Here is a 17,571-nt window from a genome sequence, read left to right on the forward strand (position 1 = left end):
CTCTTATGAACTGTATGATCATGGGCAAATTATTTGATTTCTCTGTATCTGTTTTCTTACCTATCATATGAAAATAATAATAGTACTGATATGGTTTGGCTGTATTACCATCCAAATCTCATTTTGAGTTGTAGCGTCCATAATTCCCATGTAGGAGGGGCCTGGTAGGAGATAATTGAATCAAGGAGGCAGTTTCCCCTCTTACTGTTCTCATGGTACTGAATATGTCTCATGAGATCTGATGGTTTTATAAGGGGTCTCTCATTTCTCTTGGCTCTCATTTTCTCTTGCCTGTTGCCATGTAAGACGTGCCTTTCACCTTCCACCATGATTTTGAGGCCTCCCCAGCCAAGTGGAACGGTGAGTCCATTAAACCTCTTTTTCTTTACAAAGTATCCAGTCTTGGGTATGCCTTTATCAGTAGCATGAAAATGGACTAATACAAGTACCAACAACATAGGATTAAATGAGTTAATATTTGTAAAGCACTTGTAGTGAGCGCAAGTAGTATTCATATTCTAACCCTACTTCCAACTGCAAGCAAAGCCGATTTGCTTACTTGAACAAATTTCCTTCTTGTGTAGCCTGCCCTATGCAAAGGTCCTGAAAAAATTCGCTGTATGTGCCATGTGATATTTTTTCCCAATCATAGCTCATGTGACTAACAGTATACCAACTTCCAACAGCCAGTTAATTTGATTATCTTTCTTTGGAATTTGACTAAATGGCCCAGGGACTGGAACTTGTCATAATCCCATTTCTGTAGTACCTTGGTCAATGAAAATTAAGAAGAAAGATTATTCAGGAAGGAAAAACAGATGCTAACAGAGAAAAGAGAAAAGTCAAGAGGAGAGAGTCCACATAGTCCTAGAGATGGAGAAAGCAGATGTTAACTATTGTAGCCTCACAATAAACTCTTTTCTTGAATTTGTTTAAGTGAACATTTGTTCCTTACAACTAAAGGAAGAAAAGTCCCTAATAACTGAACATCTTGGGGGAAAACATACCTAGTCTAATTATGCTGCCTTAAAACTTCTTACTCTGTATTGGTTACTTCAGGGGATCAGCTAGATTAAACTTAGTAGCTTATGGGACAAAACAACATTTAGTTTTAGGCTGTTGGGTTATAACTACAGATACAGTAAATTCTGTAACACTGGGAAGTTAATATTTATTCACACAGGAAGTTACACTCCTACTGAATCCAGAATGTTGATCATTTACTAGAAATGACTTAAATGTATTTTTTTTCCGATAGCAAACATTCACTTTTTTTCTGTCAGAAACCTAAATTTTCTGTGGAGACTGACAGGTTCCCAAGGGTGGTGGAACTGTCCCTATCCCCAGGACCAGTGGTCACATAACCTAAGCCAAATAATGCATTTGTTATTCATTAATGCTGTTCACCAGAATATCCAATTTTGCGCTGATATGAATACATGATAGGATTACACTTTCTGGCCCCTGTGGTTGAGTCGGGCCAAGTGACTAGTTCCAGTAAATGAATGTGAATGAAAAAAAAAAAAAAATGTGTCACTTTGAGGCCAAGCATTTAAGTGCTAATATGGGTCTATCCAAAGGTCTTTCTTCTGGCACTGTGAGAGCAACCAAGTAGTGGCTGCTCTATCAGTCCTAGAATAAGAATGACCAAGAAGCAGCCTACCTTTGAGGGTCACGACAGATGCAAAGATTGTTGTTTAAGCCCTTGGGATTTGAGAGTTTTGCTATCATGCCAAAACCTAGGCGAATCTGCACTATATCTGTCTTCTGATTTCAGTGATCCACTCAGTGATGGGTTTGTGACAGATTTGGAGTGAGAATCAGGCCCTGGGCTTTTATGCATATTCATAGGGAAAAAGCTTCCTCTTTCCTACTGAACTTGGAGTTATAAAGATGTAGCTATGTTGCCAGAATGAGGAGCAAGGATGTCAGAGAATGAAATTGGCACAGAGGAAAGCAGATAGATGTGAAGAAGAGAGGCTAGGTTCCTCCTGGTTTAAGAAAAAAATATATAGATAGATACATCCTCAGATTTTTAATTTACATATATCAAAAATTATTTTCTGCTTAAACACTTTGGATTTGCTTTTCTGTCACTTATATCAAAAGAGTCCTTAATGTTATAAAGATTAAACTTCAACTTTAATAGGCATAGTCCACATTCAAGTTAAATAATCTGATGATATACTTGTGTCTAACAGCTCTGCAGCTAAACTATTTCCATAATATATGCTATTAGCAAAGTTTGACAACTAGTATTGTCTGACAGTGAATAGTACTTGATCAGATTCCATAAAAGACAACATGCTGACATAGTGATGGTTCCAAAAATAGTAAACATTTATTGTTTAAATGTGTTTATTTTAAAATGATCATATTTTGCTTGGGACTCACCCAGACAGTACTAATCTCTCTGAGGCTACTGATTAAAATGTCATGTTAGTTTATCTGTGGAAAAAAATAATACGACACAGAATTTGACAAGCATTGAAAACATCAAAACTCTCATTTTATAGTATATTTTACTTTCAGGATATTTTCTTTGTGATATTCATCATGCATAGATATTTAAACGTGAGTGTCACTAAAGTTTTGAGGTTAACTTTTTCTGAGAAAACTCTATTTATTAAAGTATTAATTTTAAATGCTATGCTGTATTTAAAAAGCCTTAAATGTTTTCCCATTTTAAGTTATTTATGTTGATTATAAAATTATTTTAAAGTGGAAAAGTAAATGGAAGAAAAAAGTCCACATAGCCACATTGCCTGAAGTCAATACTCTAATACATTGATGAATTTATGGTAGTCTTTATTTCTACATGAATTGTTATTTGATCCACAAAGTGGTGACATATTTGACATATTTTAAAATGTCATATCTCTGTTAATATTATGTCATAAATATTGTCATATTTATGTCAATATTTGACATATTTTGTGACAAATTGTGCATCTGAATTTTACCATTTGTAATCAGTGTAATCACTGTTGGATATCAATTCAAATGACCTGAGTGCCTACCACACAACTGAGAGAAATGTTCTCTCCTAATATAACTGTACATTCTGACTGTAGGTCCACCTACCCTTGGAGCTTTCGTCAGTTCAGAGTGTCACAGTTACAGTCATTGTACAGAGAAGAAAACCCTACATAAGCTAAGTAGTCCTCAGTCTTCATGTGTGCTTCCCATTCCCTTTTACTTTGCTGATGTTGCTGCCTCACTGCTGTTGAAAATATAAGCTCCTCCACAATGTGATGTAAGGCCCTCATTTGTTGTATTTACCAGCATGTGCCACTATTCTGGTAATAGTTTTTAAGGTAAGGAATAACAAGAAATCTCTCTCCACTGTTATGCTGTATGTGATTCAGTTATTCCACCCTGAGCTTCAGCTCCCAATGACACTGTACCATGGTGGACTCACTCACCCTGGCAACAACATGCCCTCACAGTATTTTTTTTTCAAAGAAATATTCACAGTGCTAGAACTGTCTTATATTTTATCCAGTTCCTAGACAAAAAAAAAAAAAAAGAGCCTAGGTCATCCTAGGCTGAAATTTGGTCATCCATTCAAATTCCCTTTCCTATTATGCTATCTTCTCTTGCTGACACCAGAATATCCACTTCAACCCAACAGAAATGTTTCAATAATGTTGCACCTCAGGAAAAAAAAAAAAGTGATGACTTCAATCTGTTTAATCTCAGGAGGCTCTGTTCACTCTGTAGATTTGCCTGTCTATCCCTAGGGAGAATAAGATTCATGTACCAAGGAGTATACAGATAAGTAGATGTATTGGCTAAGACTTTTTGGGGGTACAGGTAACGGAAGCCCAAATCCATTTTACTTACTTATAAGTGAATCAATTATAGTAATCCTTGTTTGTCAATGGGGCAAACAGACAAATGTGAAGGGCCTCAGATAAAAACTCTATCTGGAATTGGAGCAAAATCTTTAATTACTTTTCTTCTCTGTTCTTTTCTTTCCTTTCTTTTTCCTATTACTATTAATGACCATCTTTTTCCAGCAGCAGAAATCATGGCTGTTGACGACTCCTGAGTTTTATATCCTAAAATATGAGCTACCCCCAAAATTATCCTTTATATTAGGCATCAGGGAATTATGATCAGCCCTTTCGGGTTAAGTGTTTAATTATACATAGGGATATTGATGAATATAGAAACTCTCATTGCATCCGCATGGATAGAAAGGACAATTTGCAGAAATTGTAGTACAATTCCCAACATACAAGGTGTCTAGCAGGCAAACTGATAGATATACCCTCTGGCTGCATTTTCTCAAGCCTAACAGTACACAGTCACATTTTCCCAGTTAAATGCCTAAATGCCATGCAAAGTACATTCAGAAGATTTTTTTGAAAGATAAAAAATCTGCTCCAATGCACCCTAATATTTTGTTTCTGTAACTGAGAAATAGGCACTATTGGGAATTTTTCAAGGATAGTTTCTTTTTTATTTAAAAACCAAATTATTTCTAACTTGACATTCCAATTAACAGGGAATTTTATTTTCTTAAGGAAAATAGTATATATGAATTAAAAATATTTCTAAGTACACTATCTTCAAGCTTAATACATGAAACAAATCCTATTTTCTCAGTAAGCATTTACTTCAATGTTTCACTGAAACAATATTACTCTATTAAATAAGATTTGCCTGTGTTGAGAATATAACACTAATTGATTATCACAAAGGAAAATGTAGTATGTGTCATTTCATTATCTATAAAATTATCATTTCCTTCTTAGGTAGACTCTCTAAAATTGTATAAATTTAATACAGAAAATCCAGAATTATAAATAACAAATTTTGAATAAATAGCAAATTTAGAATAATCCCTAGTGTAAAACAACTAGATCTTGATAAATGTGCCTTTTGATACATAATTTTTTGTCTTGTATTCTTTTAAAAGAATTTTTTGATACAAGTTCCTTTGAAATTTTCCAAACTCCTCTCCAAATAAAATGTGTGAAGTCAGGATTGCAGCTAAGGGAGCAACCAGACAGGAATGAGCGGATTACTCAGATGGCAAACACCTTTCCAGTAATGTAGATTCAAGAGCATGAAACCGTAAGCAATAATCAAGTGAGAAGAACATGAAACTGTCATTGCTTAGGGTCACAGCCATATGGGAAAGGTGAACTTGAGACCTTCACTAAGGCTCTCAACAAGGCTAAGGTAGCCCCAGGTAAGTAGCAGAGGGTTCTCAGCAGAGGTGGGAACAAATGCCTCCTTGAGGAAAGCAACCCCATTATGCCTAAAGAAACCCCATGTTTGTATGCTTGCAAACAAAAGTTCTCAAAAAAATTAGGAGGTAAATACCGTGGATGACAGATATAAACACTACTGAAGACTTCAGATGTTAGAATTAGCAGGTTTAATATGAAAACAACTATAGATGAAAAGTTTAATAAAGGATAGTATCCAAAAAATAAGCAGGCAGAAATAAACTATAAAGATAATTCGAGAGGTTTAAATAAGAGCCAAGTAGAACTTTCTTTTTTTTTTTTTTTTTTTTTTTGAGACAAGGTCTTACTCTGCCACCCAGGCTGGTGTGCAGTGGCATGATCTTGGCTCACTACAGCCTTGATCCCCTGGGCTCCCACCTCAGCCTCCCAAGTAGCTGGGAAAATAGAACTTCAAGAAATAAAAAATATAATTATCTAAAACAATAACAAAACAGATTAAAAGTATATTTTTACGGTATGCATTATTTTTGTCATTTCAAACTGAAATGTGAATCAATTGCACAGAATATAGCACATAGAAATAGCAAGATGGAAAACATAAGGGAAATAAAGCCATATGGAATTTAAAAAGAAGTGGTCATATATACATCTATTTGGAAACTCTGAAGGACAGAGTACATACAATGGAGAAGTGCCAGTATTTGATTAGAAAGCACATAATAACTTTTCAGAAATGTGAAAAGGCATACATCCACCTACTCAGGAAGCATAATATATTGTATTCAGAAAAAGTTTAAAATTTGTATCTAGATACATCACAACTGCAAAACACTGAGTGCAAAGAAAAGATCTTGAAAGCAGCAGACAAAATAAAGCAGATCATTCATAAAGTTATGAAAATTACATCCACTACAGTATTCAGAACAGCAATAAAGAGTGACATAATATCTCCAAAGAAATGGGGAAAAATCATTTTCACCCTAGCAACTAGTAGCAAATGTGGTAGATGGTCTCCAAAGATGACCCCCAGTGAACTATGCTCTCTCCCACAACAAACCATAGTGACTCAACTTTAACCTACAGAGTGCTGCAAGAGAAGATGTGTTAGGACGAATATAAGTATATGTGATCCAACAAAGAAATAAATAAAAGCAAAGGAATAATTGAAGATTGCAGAATAGTGGTTAAATTTGGTGGGGATGAGTTACTGTAGTGAGGACAAAGGGGATGGAATGAGGTGGGGCAAATGAGAAGATTGATAATTTTACCCATAATGATCAATTTATTGTTTGATAGTAGCTTTACCAGTTGTCCATTTCATTATGTGGCATGACTTATGTATATTTTATAAATATCCCTGGGTGTAAATCGCATATTGCATTTGAACAAGTGAATCTTAAAAGCAATTGCATTATGCAGGAAAACTCATTTTTCATAGGCAAAAACCATTTTCCTGTCTAATTCTCTAAAATATTGATTGTATGGAATAAGCTCCTATTTAATCAAGTATTTTCCACCTTTATTGCTATGAGAAATCTTTTCTGTCTCATCATTAAATGACTCTATATTTTCCCTAAAAATCACTCAGACATAAAGGCCTGTTACACAATACAGACCTTTTATTCTTAATATTCAGACTATGTTTTGGCCTCAAATAGCTTTTATCTTTTTCATTACGTGGGGTATGGATTGCTTTTGGTGTTTCTGTTTTCATAGAAAATGTCTAACTGCCTTTCATTCTTTGATGAAAGAATGTTAAATAAACAGTTGAGATGAACTCACATTTGCTTGTTTTATGCTCCACTAGATGGAAAAAAATATACCTACTATGTCTGAGATTAATAACAACATAGCACATTGTAATGTATCAATTTAACATTGTCAAAAAGCTCAGATGAATTTGCAATACAATTTACATTTTCATGAGTGTACTCATTAATTTAATTTACCTAATGTTTTTAGCACCTACTATGTTTCAATTGTGCTAAGTGAGGGGATGTAAAAGAGAATATATATTATTGCTACAGTAGAATGTAGGAGGTATACAAAGGATGGGGTTGGCACAAAAAGAGCACTTGATTCCTCCTAGATAGTTTAGGATATCTGACAGAAAAAGAAAGAATTGAACGGAGACTGACAGAATGGACAAGAGTTTATCAGCTAAATATGGCAGAAGAAAGATTTCCTAGGAAAGAGATTATGTACAAAGGCAAAAACAGTGGCAATTTCTAGCAACTTGGCCAATTTGGTGACAAATAGCCATTTTCCAGCTCCACAGGAATTCTGGACAAAATGTCACATAAACACACACACACACACACACACACACACACACACACACACACACACACAATTATGTGAACTCAAAACCTGAAAAAGAAATCCCCCCTAGATTTGGACTCAAGGATCTAAAAAGCAAGAATTCTCTTTCTTCCCTAGGGAACTCGAGGAATTAATTCTGTGGGTGCTCCTTTCCCCATCAGCCTCTTCTTCTCAACCCCAACCATGCACATGTGCCAGGGGTTGGAGGTACTGTTTAAAATGTATTCCTCGGCATAAGATACAGCCTCCAGCTGTGCAGTAAGGGAGCTTGAACAGCAAGCCAGGATCTCAGCTTTATCAAGAAGCTGGGATCTCAGAAGGGCATAATCCTCTCTGGCTATTTGGCTATTGGTAGCAATAACCAAAAACCTTTGGCTTGTTGACTCAAGAAAGTAGTCAAGAAGCACACACAAAAAAATTAACTGCTTCAGCTTGGGGGAAAAGTGGGGAGAAGAGCTGATATTTACATCTGATCAAAAATTAAAATCAGTACTTGGTAATGAATGTCTAAGGGTAAGAGCCATTGAACAGAATTAGTATGAAAGTCTGCAAGATTACTCTATGCTCCTAGATGGATGATATAGTGTTATCATGTTCATAGATGGATGATAGAGCAATCTAAAAAAAGACTGTAAAATAAGTATACTTAAATAATTAGAGGAATAAAGGAAGAAATACAGTTGACCCTTGAACAACATGGGTTTGAATTCTGTGGGTCTACTAGTATGCAGATTTTCTTGCTCTTCTGCCACTCCTGAGACAGCAAGACCAACCTCTCTTCTTTCTCTTCCTCAGCCTACTCAACATGAAGATGATGACGATGAAAACCTTTATGATGATCCACTTCCACTTAATGAATCGTAAGCATATTTTCTCTTTCTTATGATTTTCTTAATAACATTTGCTTTTCTCTAGTGTATTTTATTATAAGAAGCAGTGTATAGTACATATACCTTACAAAATATGTGTTAAAAGGCTGTATCATTGATAAGGCTTTTCTCCTGGTCAACAGTAGGCTTGAAGTAGTTCAGTTTCTGAGGAGTCAAAAGTTATACACACATTTTCAACTGCTTGGCGGTTGGCATCCCTAATCCCCCTTCATTGTTCAAGGATCAGCTATATAAAGCATAGTATAAACAACGAAGCAGATTTAAAAAAGCACTAACCTTTTAGAAATGTGAATTACAGTGAATAAAGTGAACAATTTAAACAAATGATAAAGAATTGATAATGTGTATAATAAATCTGAGGAAATCTCCCAAGCACATCATATAAAATATTTAAAAAGATCAAAGGAAGATTAAGAAATATGAACAATAGTATAAATTATGTTTAACTCATTTCTATTTATTGTCTTGTTTATTTTATTTATATTATCTTGCTTAAACTTGCTCTTAAAAGTAGACACATATCACCCTGCTAGGGTTTTGTTTCTTTTCTCTCTCTGTCATATAAGTTTTTACTTTTGAAAATTTTTTGCTTTTATATTATTTATGCTTAATATCAATTTTTTAAAAATAAAAATAATACTTGCTTGTTCTCAAAATCTGGAATCTTAAGTCAGCGTATTAATTTTATCTACTTATTTTGTTAAAAACATGTGAGTAGTCCATTCTGTGAGCCCTTCTATTTAAAAACAAAACAAAAACAAAATGACGTGTTTGGAGGATGATAACCCTAATTTCTCAATCTTGCTCTTTGAGAACTTGAGAACTTTGAAGTTTTTGGTTCATTTTTCTTTTCCTGATATTAGTGCTGCAAGGAATACCACTGACAGTAGACTGATTTCATTGCTTTTTTACATAATCTGTTTCAGGTGAATGGATGCTTATGGAATTATGTTTTATTTAAACCTACATTTCAGTTTGTCATGGTATGTCATGGGTGTTTTTCTTAAATATTTCCTAATAACCAATCAGCACGTTTAACTCGAGGCTTTAATCAACATCAAAACATCAAATTCACTGACACCTTTCAGTGCTGCTTTTTTTGTGATTGCTTAGCCTCTTTTTCAATGGTACCTATCAATATTAGGTTGCAGCACTTTGAAATGACTCCTTATCACATTTTGGTCCCTTTTCATCTCAGCTTATTATATTTATATCACATCCTTTTGTCTTTTCATCCTTTCTTCGTCTATTTTGATGACTTTCTGCTAGTGTTTCTTGGCAATTATGCTTATTGGCCACAACTAAACTTATAAAATAGGTTTCTTTAATATTCTCCAGGTAACTGTAATTCTCATTATTCAAATCACTGTGAAACATCAAAATGATGCTCTCTTCCTTTGTATTTCTACACGTTGGCTTTTTATTGTTGTTTTTGATATTCTTTAGAAATCTTGATATTGATATGTTTTTCCTAAACACCGTGTAGCCCTTTGCTTTTCTTCTTACCCTTGAATGAATGCCCATCTACCATTTTTAGTTTGGTAGCTATTCAAATTTCTTTCTTGAATATAGAGACAATATCCCTTTGCATAATATCTGATTCAGTTGTCAGCATCTAGCCATTTTTACTGAGAATAATTCCTCTGGACTACCTGTGCTGACAGAATGTCCAGTGCTTAGAATAGATTGAAGGTTTGAAAATGTCCCACGCCCAGCATGCATTTCTGCTAGTGTTCTTATAGTCTCCATCTTTATCTTTATGCTTGTGGGATTTTTTGGGTCCATAACAGCTATAATTACTACCTTTTGTGGATCCACAATATTTTATTTCCAGTTTCAAGATATTTCATAATATTTTAATACATAGTTTAAATACAAAACATTTGACTGAAAGTTTTAATTATCTAAGCTTCTTTGTTTGACATGAAGCCAGTTCACAATATTGGAAACTTACTCACCGGTTGAAATATGAAGGTGTAATCCTACTTGTTGTGGCACTCGCTGTTCTTTTATGATCTATCTCAGGCCCAAGATTGTTTTTACCAAGATATGGAGAACAAGGTAAAAATACAGTGACTGGCTTCTGAAAAGCATAAGTTGATGGGTGCTGAATGTGAATCAGAGGGCTTGTGGATAGTACTGAGTAGAAAGTGTCTTGCTGTGCTTTTAAATGTGCCACCAGAGCTGGGTCAACTGGTTGGATCTAAACAAAAAATAAATATTTTTCTTATATTGTAATAGAAAAGAGGCAAACTATTGGTACATTTCTAAACCAGTTTTTTAAAAATCCTACAGAGCACAGTTTTATACATTTCTCTATACACTGCTGGCTGTAATCAACACTGCATTTTATAAAATATTTATAATGTATAAAAGGGCACAGTATTTGGGCCCTTTTAACGAAGTCTTTCTGAAATCTGGGTTCCCTGTCTAATGTTATAAATAGCTAAGAAACACACTTAATTGCAGGCAACAAAATGACCTAGAAAACAAAATAGATGTTTTATAATAATTTCTAATTAGAACTTCTGTTAGATCAAGTGATCTTTAGAAACTAGAAAAACATGACTATATTTACTTGTTTCCTTTCACATAAGAATGGTTAAAAATAAAAAATAGCTAAAATGATTCCAAAATTTCAAAGTTCATGGAAAATATCTATAAATAAGATATTTATTATATGTTTTCTTCCTAATCGTTCTTCTTTAGTTACCACTACTATTAACAACTGGGGGAACCAGAGAGGAGAGTGTGGGAGGGGAAAGAGGCTAGATGGACAGGGAATATTATCTGAGGAAATAAGTCTTATAAAATATACATTGACATGCCATTTGCAAATAGTGTTTTCATATATTAAATCCTTGTTCCCACAAAAGGGATGTTCATAATTAAATATAACCAAATATTTATAATAATAAAATTTTAATTGATTATCCACTTTTTTTTGCCATCCTCTCTGATCAAAATCTTTGAGTTATAAATGAATTTTCCAAAGTCTGTAATCAATTCTTTCATAGCTATGCAACATAAATTTTCCCAGTAGTAAACAAAACAACACAAAAGACTAACTGGGAAAAACTTCCTATTAAAAAGAAGATTTTTTTTTAATGAGATTTAACATGCTCAACATCATTACATTATCGCTGATATCACTATACATTAGGCCATTACAACTACAAGAAAATAATCCATGTATTGTTATATTAAATATTCTTACCTTCTTTGTTCTTTAGAACCATGCTTGGTGACCCACAAAATCTATGAGCGAGAGCTCACCAATGTTTAATATGTTTACCTTTAACTGCACAAGTACTGGAGAGGTAAAAACTCCTGGAGGGTAATTTAAGGATATTCGGGAATCCATGCTTGACTTAAGTGTGAGGCCTTTCTTTGTTACTGTGAATGACTCTTTCTTTAAACAAGACACAACGGAAAAGATACCCAATTTGTAAACTTTAACTGCAGCACAGTTCCCCTGTATAGAATAAAGAACATTAAAACAAGCTATAGCACTGATTTGAAAAATAATTGCTGTTTAGACTCTATGGATTGTCAAAAAAATCTATACACTCTTGATGTAATCACCTACAATTTGAAATGATTCCATTAACTTAAAATAGAAAGTCATTTTATGAGATAACGTAGAAATAGATAAGAGTTTCTTGAATTTAGACTACACAATAAAATACAGAAATCAACGTATTTCTTTAAATCTTTCTTCAAAATTGTGTGTATAATGGGCAATTATTTTCAGTGTTTTCACAAATATTATTATTTCTAGAATTCTAGTCTCCATTAGTGAGAATGGATTTTAAATACTGACCTTTATCCAAAACATTCCATGTACTGTTTTAGGGAATTCCAAGGACTGGAATTTCATTATTTGGGTAGTTTGCTCAAATGCTATAACACCTGTAGTGTCAGCAAATTCTTTCTTCAAATAGCTCACAATATCTTAGGTTCCCCAATTAAGTCATCTTGTCTATGTCTGTCTTCTGTGCAGTGGGAGCAAATGACGAAGACATTTGTGTTTCTTCTTTATATAGTGACATTCAAATTTGTAATGCATATATACAGACACATACTCAAGCTTTTATATTGCACAAAAGGGAACTGCATTACATAAATGAAAACAAAATGATCTTTTCCTATAATCACCAAAGCTTAAAATGAGGAGGCAGATTGAGAAGTGATTTGGTCTATTCATACTTCCCCAAACAACAGCCAGGCTCTGCCCCAGCATGAATGGATAATCATGCTCACACACAAAAAAAATCTCGGGACAATCACAGTGGAAAATAGTCTACCATTTGAAAGCTGACTAAGGCAGAGATTTCACAATATCACTGAATGAATCTGCCTCTGGGAAAATTCAGGGCATGATGAACATTGTTAACTGGCCAGAGGGAAAATTGTGAGAGGTGAAAAAGAAAGATCTTCTAGCAACCAATGGTGGTTGCTGTGCACTTAGATTGCATTTGATAGATACTGAAAACCCAAAAGGGTTTTTAAATAATTAGAATTTAAAAATGTCATACAATCCACATAAAAATTTGGAAGTAATCCAGAATGTAAAATTTTTTTCTTACTATAAAGAGAAAAGTTTATGCCTATATTTGTTATGATAGACAATGATTCTCTCTCTCTCTTTCTATTCCTCTCTCTCTCTTTTTGCTTCAATTATCCATTTACTAAACATCCCCCAAACTCATTTTGTGACAAGTGGGCTATATATAGTTTTTGGTTTTATTATGATAGTTACAAAAGCTGGCCAAAATGTAAGAGCCCCAATCAAGGGCAATGCTGACTAGACTATCATACCTATAAACTTCTGAGACTAAATATAAAATGTATTAGTGGCAGGAATTGGAATAAGTCAATGGAATAGGCTTAGCTTTCATATTCAACTATATATAACCTTGCTTGAAAACCAGAAAAATCAAAATCAGAAAATAAATATGTAATAAATAATTCTATGTATATATGGATTTTTTTACATTTATTATCTGCCCTCCTCATCAAATGACAACTTACACAAAGCTGAAAAACATAAATATTTTAATTGCTTAAAAAGAAGTTCAGTGGCCCAAAGAAAAACTTTAAATATTAGTTTCCATGAACTCCATACTAAACTTAATAGTTGTTATATTATCTCTTCACAGCATATGAATTTGTGATCATACAGAGCCTCCGAGTTGTTACAATTAAAATCTGACAAGAAAATGATAATTTATTAACAACAAACCTGTGTTTATAAGCTTCCTTCTATCTTCATAAGCGTATTATCTATTTAATCCTTACAACCATACCAGGTAGACACTATTATCATGTTCATTTTTGAGATTAAGTAATTGAGTCACAGCAAGGTTACATAATTTTCCCAAGTTCACACAGCATGAAAGTGTAGAACCATATTTCCAACCTGACCAATATTCTCCTACAGCCCACTTCTTAACCACCACATATACTTTCTTCCATGTATAGACCAAGTTTCATTTATAGACTTACTAACAATCTCAAGGCATACACACAAATACACAAATTTTTAAATTTTTTATATGTTTTCTCAACCCGAGAATGATAAAAAATAGAGCTATTATCATCTGGGTATTCAAACATTCTTAAATTTAGACAAGGGTCCATCATATTAGAAATGTTGGTCTGAAGTTAGCCTAAAGCACAGAAGTAATTAAGCCATGATGTTGGTTTCATTTCCCAGGTGAAAAAAAAATAACATTTGGTAGGTGCTAGACCCAAGCTCTCTATTCCTAACTTTGGCTAATCATTTCTGTCCTTTGATCTTTATGGATGGCAATAAATTGTGAATGCCTTGGCACAAATCCATACATCCTTTCATTTATTACTAGTGAAGCAATTATATCTACACTACAATCTATTAGTCTGAGTAATATTTAGAAGACTAACCAAACAGCAAATATAGATACAGCCAAGAATTCACTAACCTTATAACCTCCCTTTATTCCTTCCAGTGAATTTGGGTTTAGATAACTTGATTGAAGGTTTAAGTCACATACCTTCACCATGATATCTCTGTAATTTCCTCTGTACCGTGCAGTGAATGGAATTGCAATGCCTATTGGGAATGGAATTCTCTTTTCCTTATCTGAGCATTCAACAGTTATGACATTACTAACTAACTCTTCATTATCACCTACTATTAAAGAACTCATGTTATTTATTATCCGGCATTCTAGTTGTTGTAGAACGTATGATGGTGCTGTAATATAACAAGACACTTGGGGGTCAGCGTCATCACTTGGCACATCCAGATACCTGGAGGGGAAAAAGAATGTCATTTTTCCAATTTGATTTATGTACTCTACAGCTAAATGCAGAAACGCACAGACTAAATCTACACTGTCTTAGTGTGAATTCCAATTCTCCCACTGATCAACTCTGTGGCCCTGGATGAGATACTCAGCCTCTCTATGTCTCAGTTTCCTCAATGGTAAAATGGTGACAACATAATACCTATCTCATGGGAGTAGGAATTAAATGAATGATTACATGTTAAGTAATTAGAGCTATGTCTGGTACACTATAGGTGTTATATATGTTAGCTATAATTACTTTTGTTACTATTGTTATTTAAGCAATTGATTCATTCCACAATAAGAAGCTGAAGATAGCTAAAGTTTTTTTGGCAAAACAACTGCTAACACCTGAATAGTTTCCTCAACTGTGAGCAGAGGGAGTAAACATACATGAAGTGTTGGAATTGTCTAAACAAACTAGATCAAATGATGATGATTATATGCTTTTAGAAAAGCTGAGGAAGATACAAAAGAACTGTGAATTTATCATTAATCATAGTAATTAGGAAAAGATTACTTATAATCCCCCCAAAATCAATCCAAAATCTTATTTTGATCATTCATTCTACTCTTTTTTTTAACCATCAATTTTGTCAAGGATTTTAGAGTCATAGATTTGAATTCAAATTTGAGATCACTCACTATTTACTTGACCTTACACATTAATAATAATTATTAAAATAGCTAATATTTTGAACCTTTCTGTTAAGTAGTTTTTAGGCTATGCATTATTCTTGCAACTATTGTATTAGTCATGTGCTACTAACATAACTATGTTACAGATAAAAAAATGGAGCCTTAGAAAATTTAACTTTTTAAAAGATCCCACAGATGGTAAGTTTTGGAACAGATAATTGGCTCCATCTATCTTTAATATGAAAGTCCAGACTCTTAAATATAATATCTTAATTCCACAAATCATTCAAAAGTGCTGGTTACTTTATTCATTGCAAATTGAAACTAATATCTAATTCACAATAGTATGAAGACTGAATGAGATAAAACATTTAGACTTATAATAATGTGTTGAACTAAGATGTGAGCCCAATTAATGCTGGATTTCTACATTAAAATTACCAAATTGACTTCCTCCTTTTTTTTTTTTGTACTTTTGTGTTCTGGGGTATATGTGCAGATGTGCAGATCATGCATGGTTGTTGTATAGGTACTTACAGGGCAAGGTGGTTTGCTACCTCCATCCCCTCATCACCTATATCTGGCATTTCTCCCCATGTTATCCCTCCCTACTGTACCCACCCCTTGCTGTCCCTCCTCTAGCCGCCCACCAATAGACCCCAGTGTGTGATGCTCCCCTGCCTGAGTTCCTCCTTTTTTTTTATTACTTCTCATGTATACTAGTGAAATGACTGAATACAGGCAATGTTAAAAAGAAATAAGAGGATCTATATATAACAAAGCATTAATGTCCAACTCTAGAATAATGAGATTTTAGATATTTTTCAATCATGGTTAGAAGGAATAGAAAATGACCCAACACATTGTTCTGCTTGAGTATTATTTGGTGATGGTGATAAAAGTAATTCAGAAAATCAGAAACATTGTTTAATAGAGGATACAGTGACCTAGCATTGCATAACTTTAGGAATGACTCTCCTCTGTGCCTTGGAAATCACCTTAATACACTTTTCTTCCAGGAGGTATGTTTCCCAACTAACAGATGAAGGAAGGCAAGGAGACTTTTAAATGCTTCCATTTTCTGTAGCCCTAGTCAAATAGATCTAGGCTAGACACTAAAATACAGTTACGCCGTAGTTACCAAAACAGCATGGCACTGATATACAAATAGCTACATAGACCAATGGAAAATAATAGAAAATCCAGAAATAAAGCCAAATTCTTACAGCCAACTGATCTTCAACAAAGTAAACAAAAACATAAAGTGGGGAAAGGACACCCTATTCAACAAATGATGCTGGAATAATTGGCAAGCCACATGTAGAAGAATAAAACTGAATCTTCATCTCTCATCTTATACAAAAATTAACGCAAGATGTATCAAGGACTTAAATCAGACCTGAAACTATAAAAAAATTCTGGAGGATAACATCAGAAAACCCTTTCTAGACCTTGGCTTAAGCAAAGACTTCATAACCAAGAACCCAAAAGCATATGCAACAAAAACAAAAATAGATTGGACTTAACTAAACTGAAAACCTTCTATACAGCAAAAGATACAACCAGCAGAGTAAATAGACAACCCCTAGAGTTGGAGAAAATCTTCTCAATCTACATATCCGACAAAAGACTAATAACCAGAATCTACAAGGAGCTCAAACAAATCCACAAGAAAAAAACAAACAATCCCATCAAAAAGTGAACTAATAACATGTATAAACGACTATCAAAAGGAGACATACAAATTGCTAACACACATATGAAAAAATACTCAACATCACTAATTATCAAGGAAATGCAAATCAAAGCCACCATGCAATTCCACCTTACTCCTGCAAGAATGGCCATAATCAAAAACTTAAAAAAAAAAAAATGCGTGTCAGTGTGGATGTGGTGAAAAGGGAACACTTTTATGCTGCTGGTTGGAATGTAAACTAGTACAACCATTATGGAAAACAGTGTGGAGATTCCTTAAAGAACTAAAAGGAGAAGTGCCATTTGATCCAGCAATTCCTCTACTGGGTATCTACTCAGAGGGAAATAAGTCATTACATGAAAAAGATATATGGATACTTCATGTTTGTAACAGCACAATTTACAATTGCAAAAATATGGAACAAGCCCAAATGCCCATCAATCAAGTTAATAAATTGTTATATATATATATATATATATATATATATA

General features: G+C 33.8%; 1 protein-coding gene across 2 annotated transcripts in view; it reads right to left on the reverse strand.

The window, feature by feature from the left end:
• Positions 1–17,571, reverse strand: part of DTHD1 (death domain containing 1) — a 64,169-nt gene that overhangs the window by 40,814 nt on the left and 5,784 nt on the right. Inside the window, exons 3-5 of one of the 2 annotated variants that reach the window (XM_017527311.2) lie at positions 14,380–14,710; positions 11,712–11,891; positions 10,375–10,619 (exon numbers count right to left, since the gene is read on the reverse strand). In XM_017527311.2, coding sequence (XP_017382800.2) covers positions 10,375–10,619; positions 11,712–11,891; positions 14,380–14,710 — 756 coding nt within the window. The remainder of the gene's footprint in view (positions 1–10,374; positions 10,620–11,711; positions 11,892–14,379; positions 14,711–17,571) is intronic. The other variant, XM_037738019.1, reaches the window with a different exon arrangement.

This window comes from Cebus imitator, unplaced genomic scaffold (genome assembly GCF_001604975.1).
Source record: "Cebus imitator isolate Cc_AM_T3 unplaced genomic scaffold, Cebus_imitator-1.0 Scaffold47, whole genome shotgun sequence".
Taxonomy (NCBI): Eukaryota; Metazoa; Chordata; class Mammalia; order Primates; family Cebidae; genus Cebus; species Cebus imitator.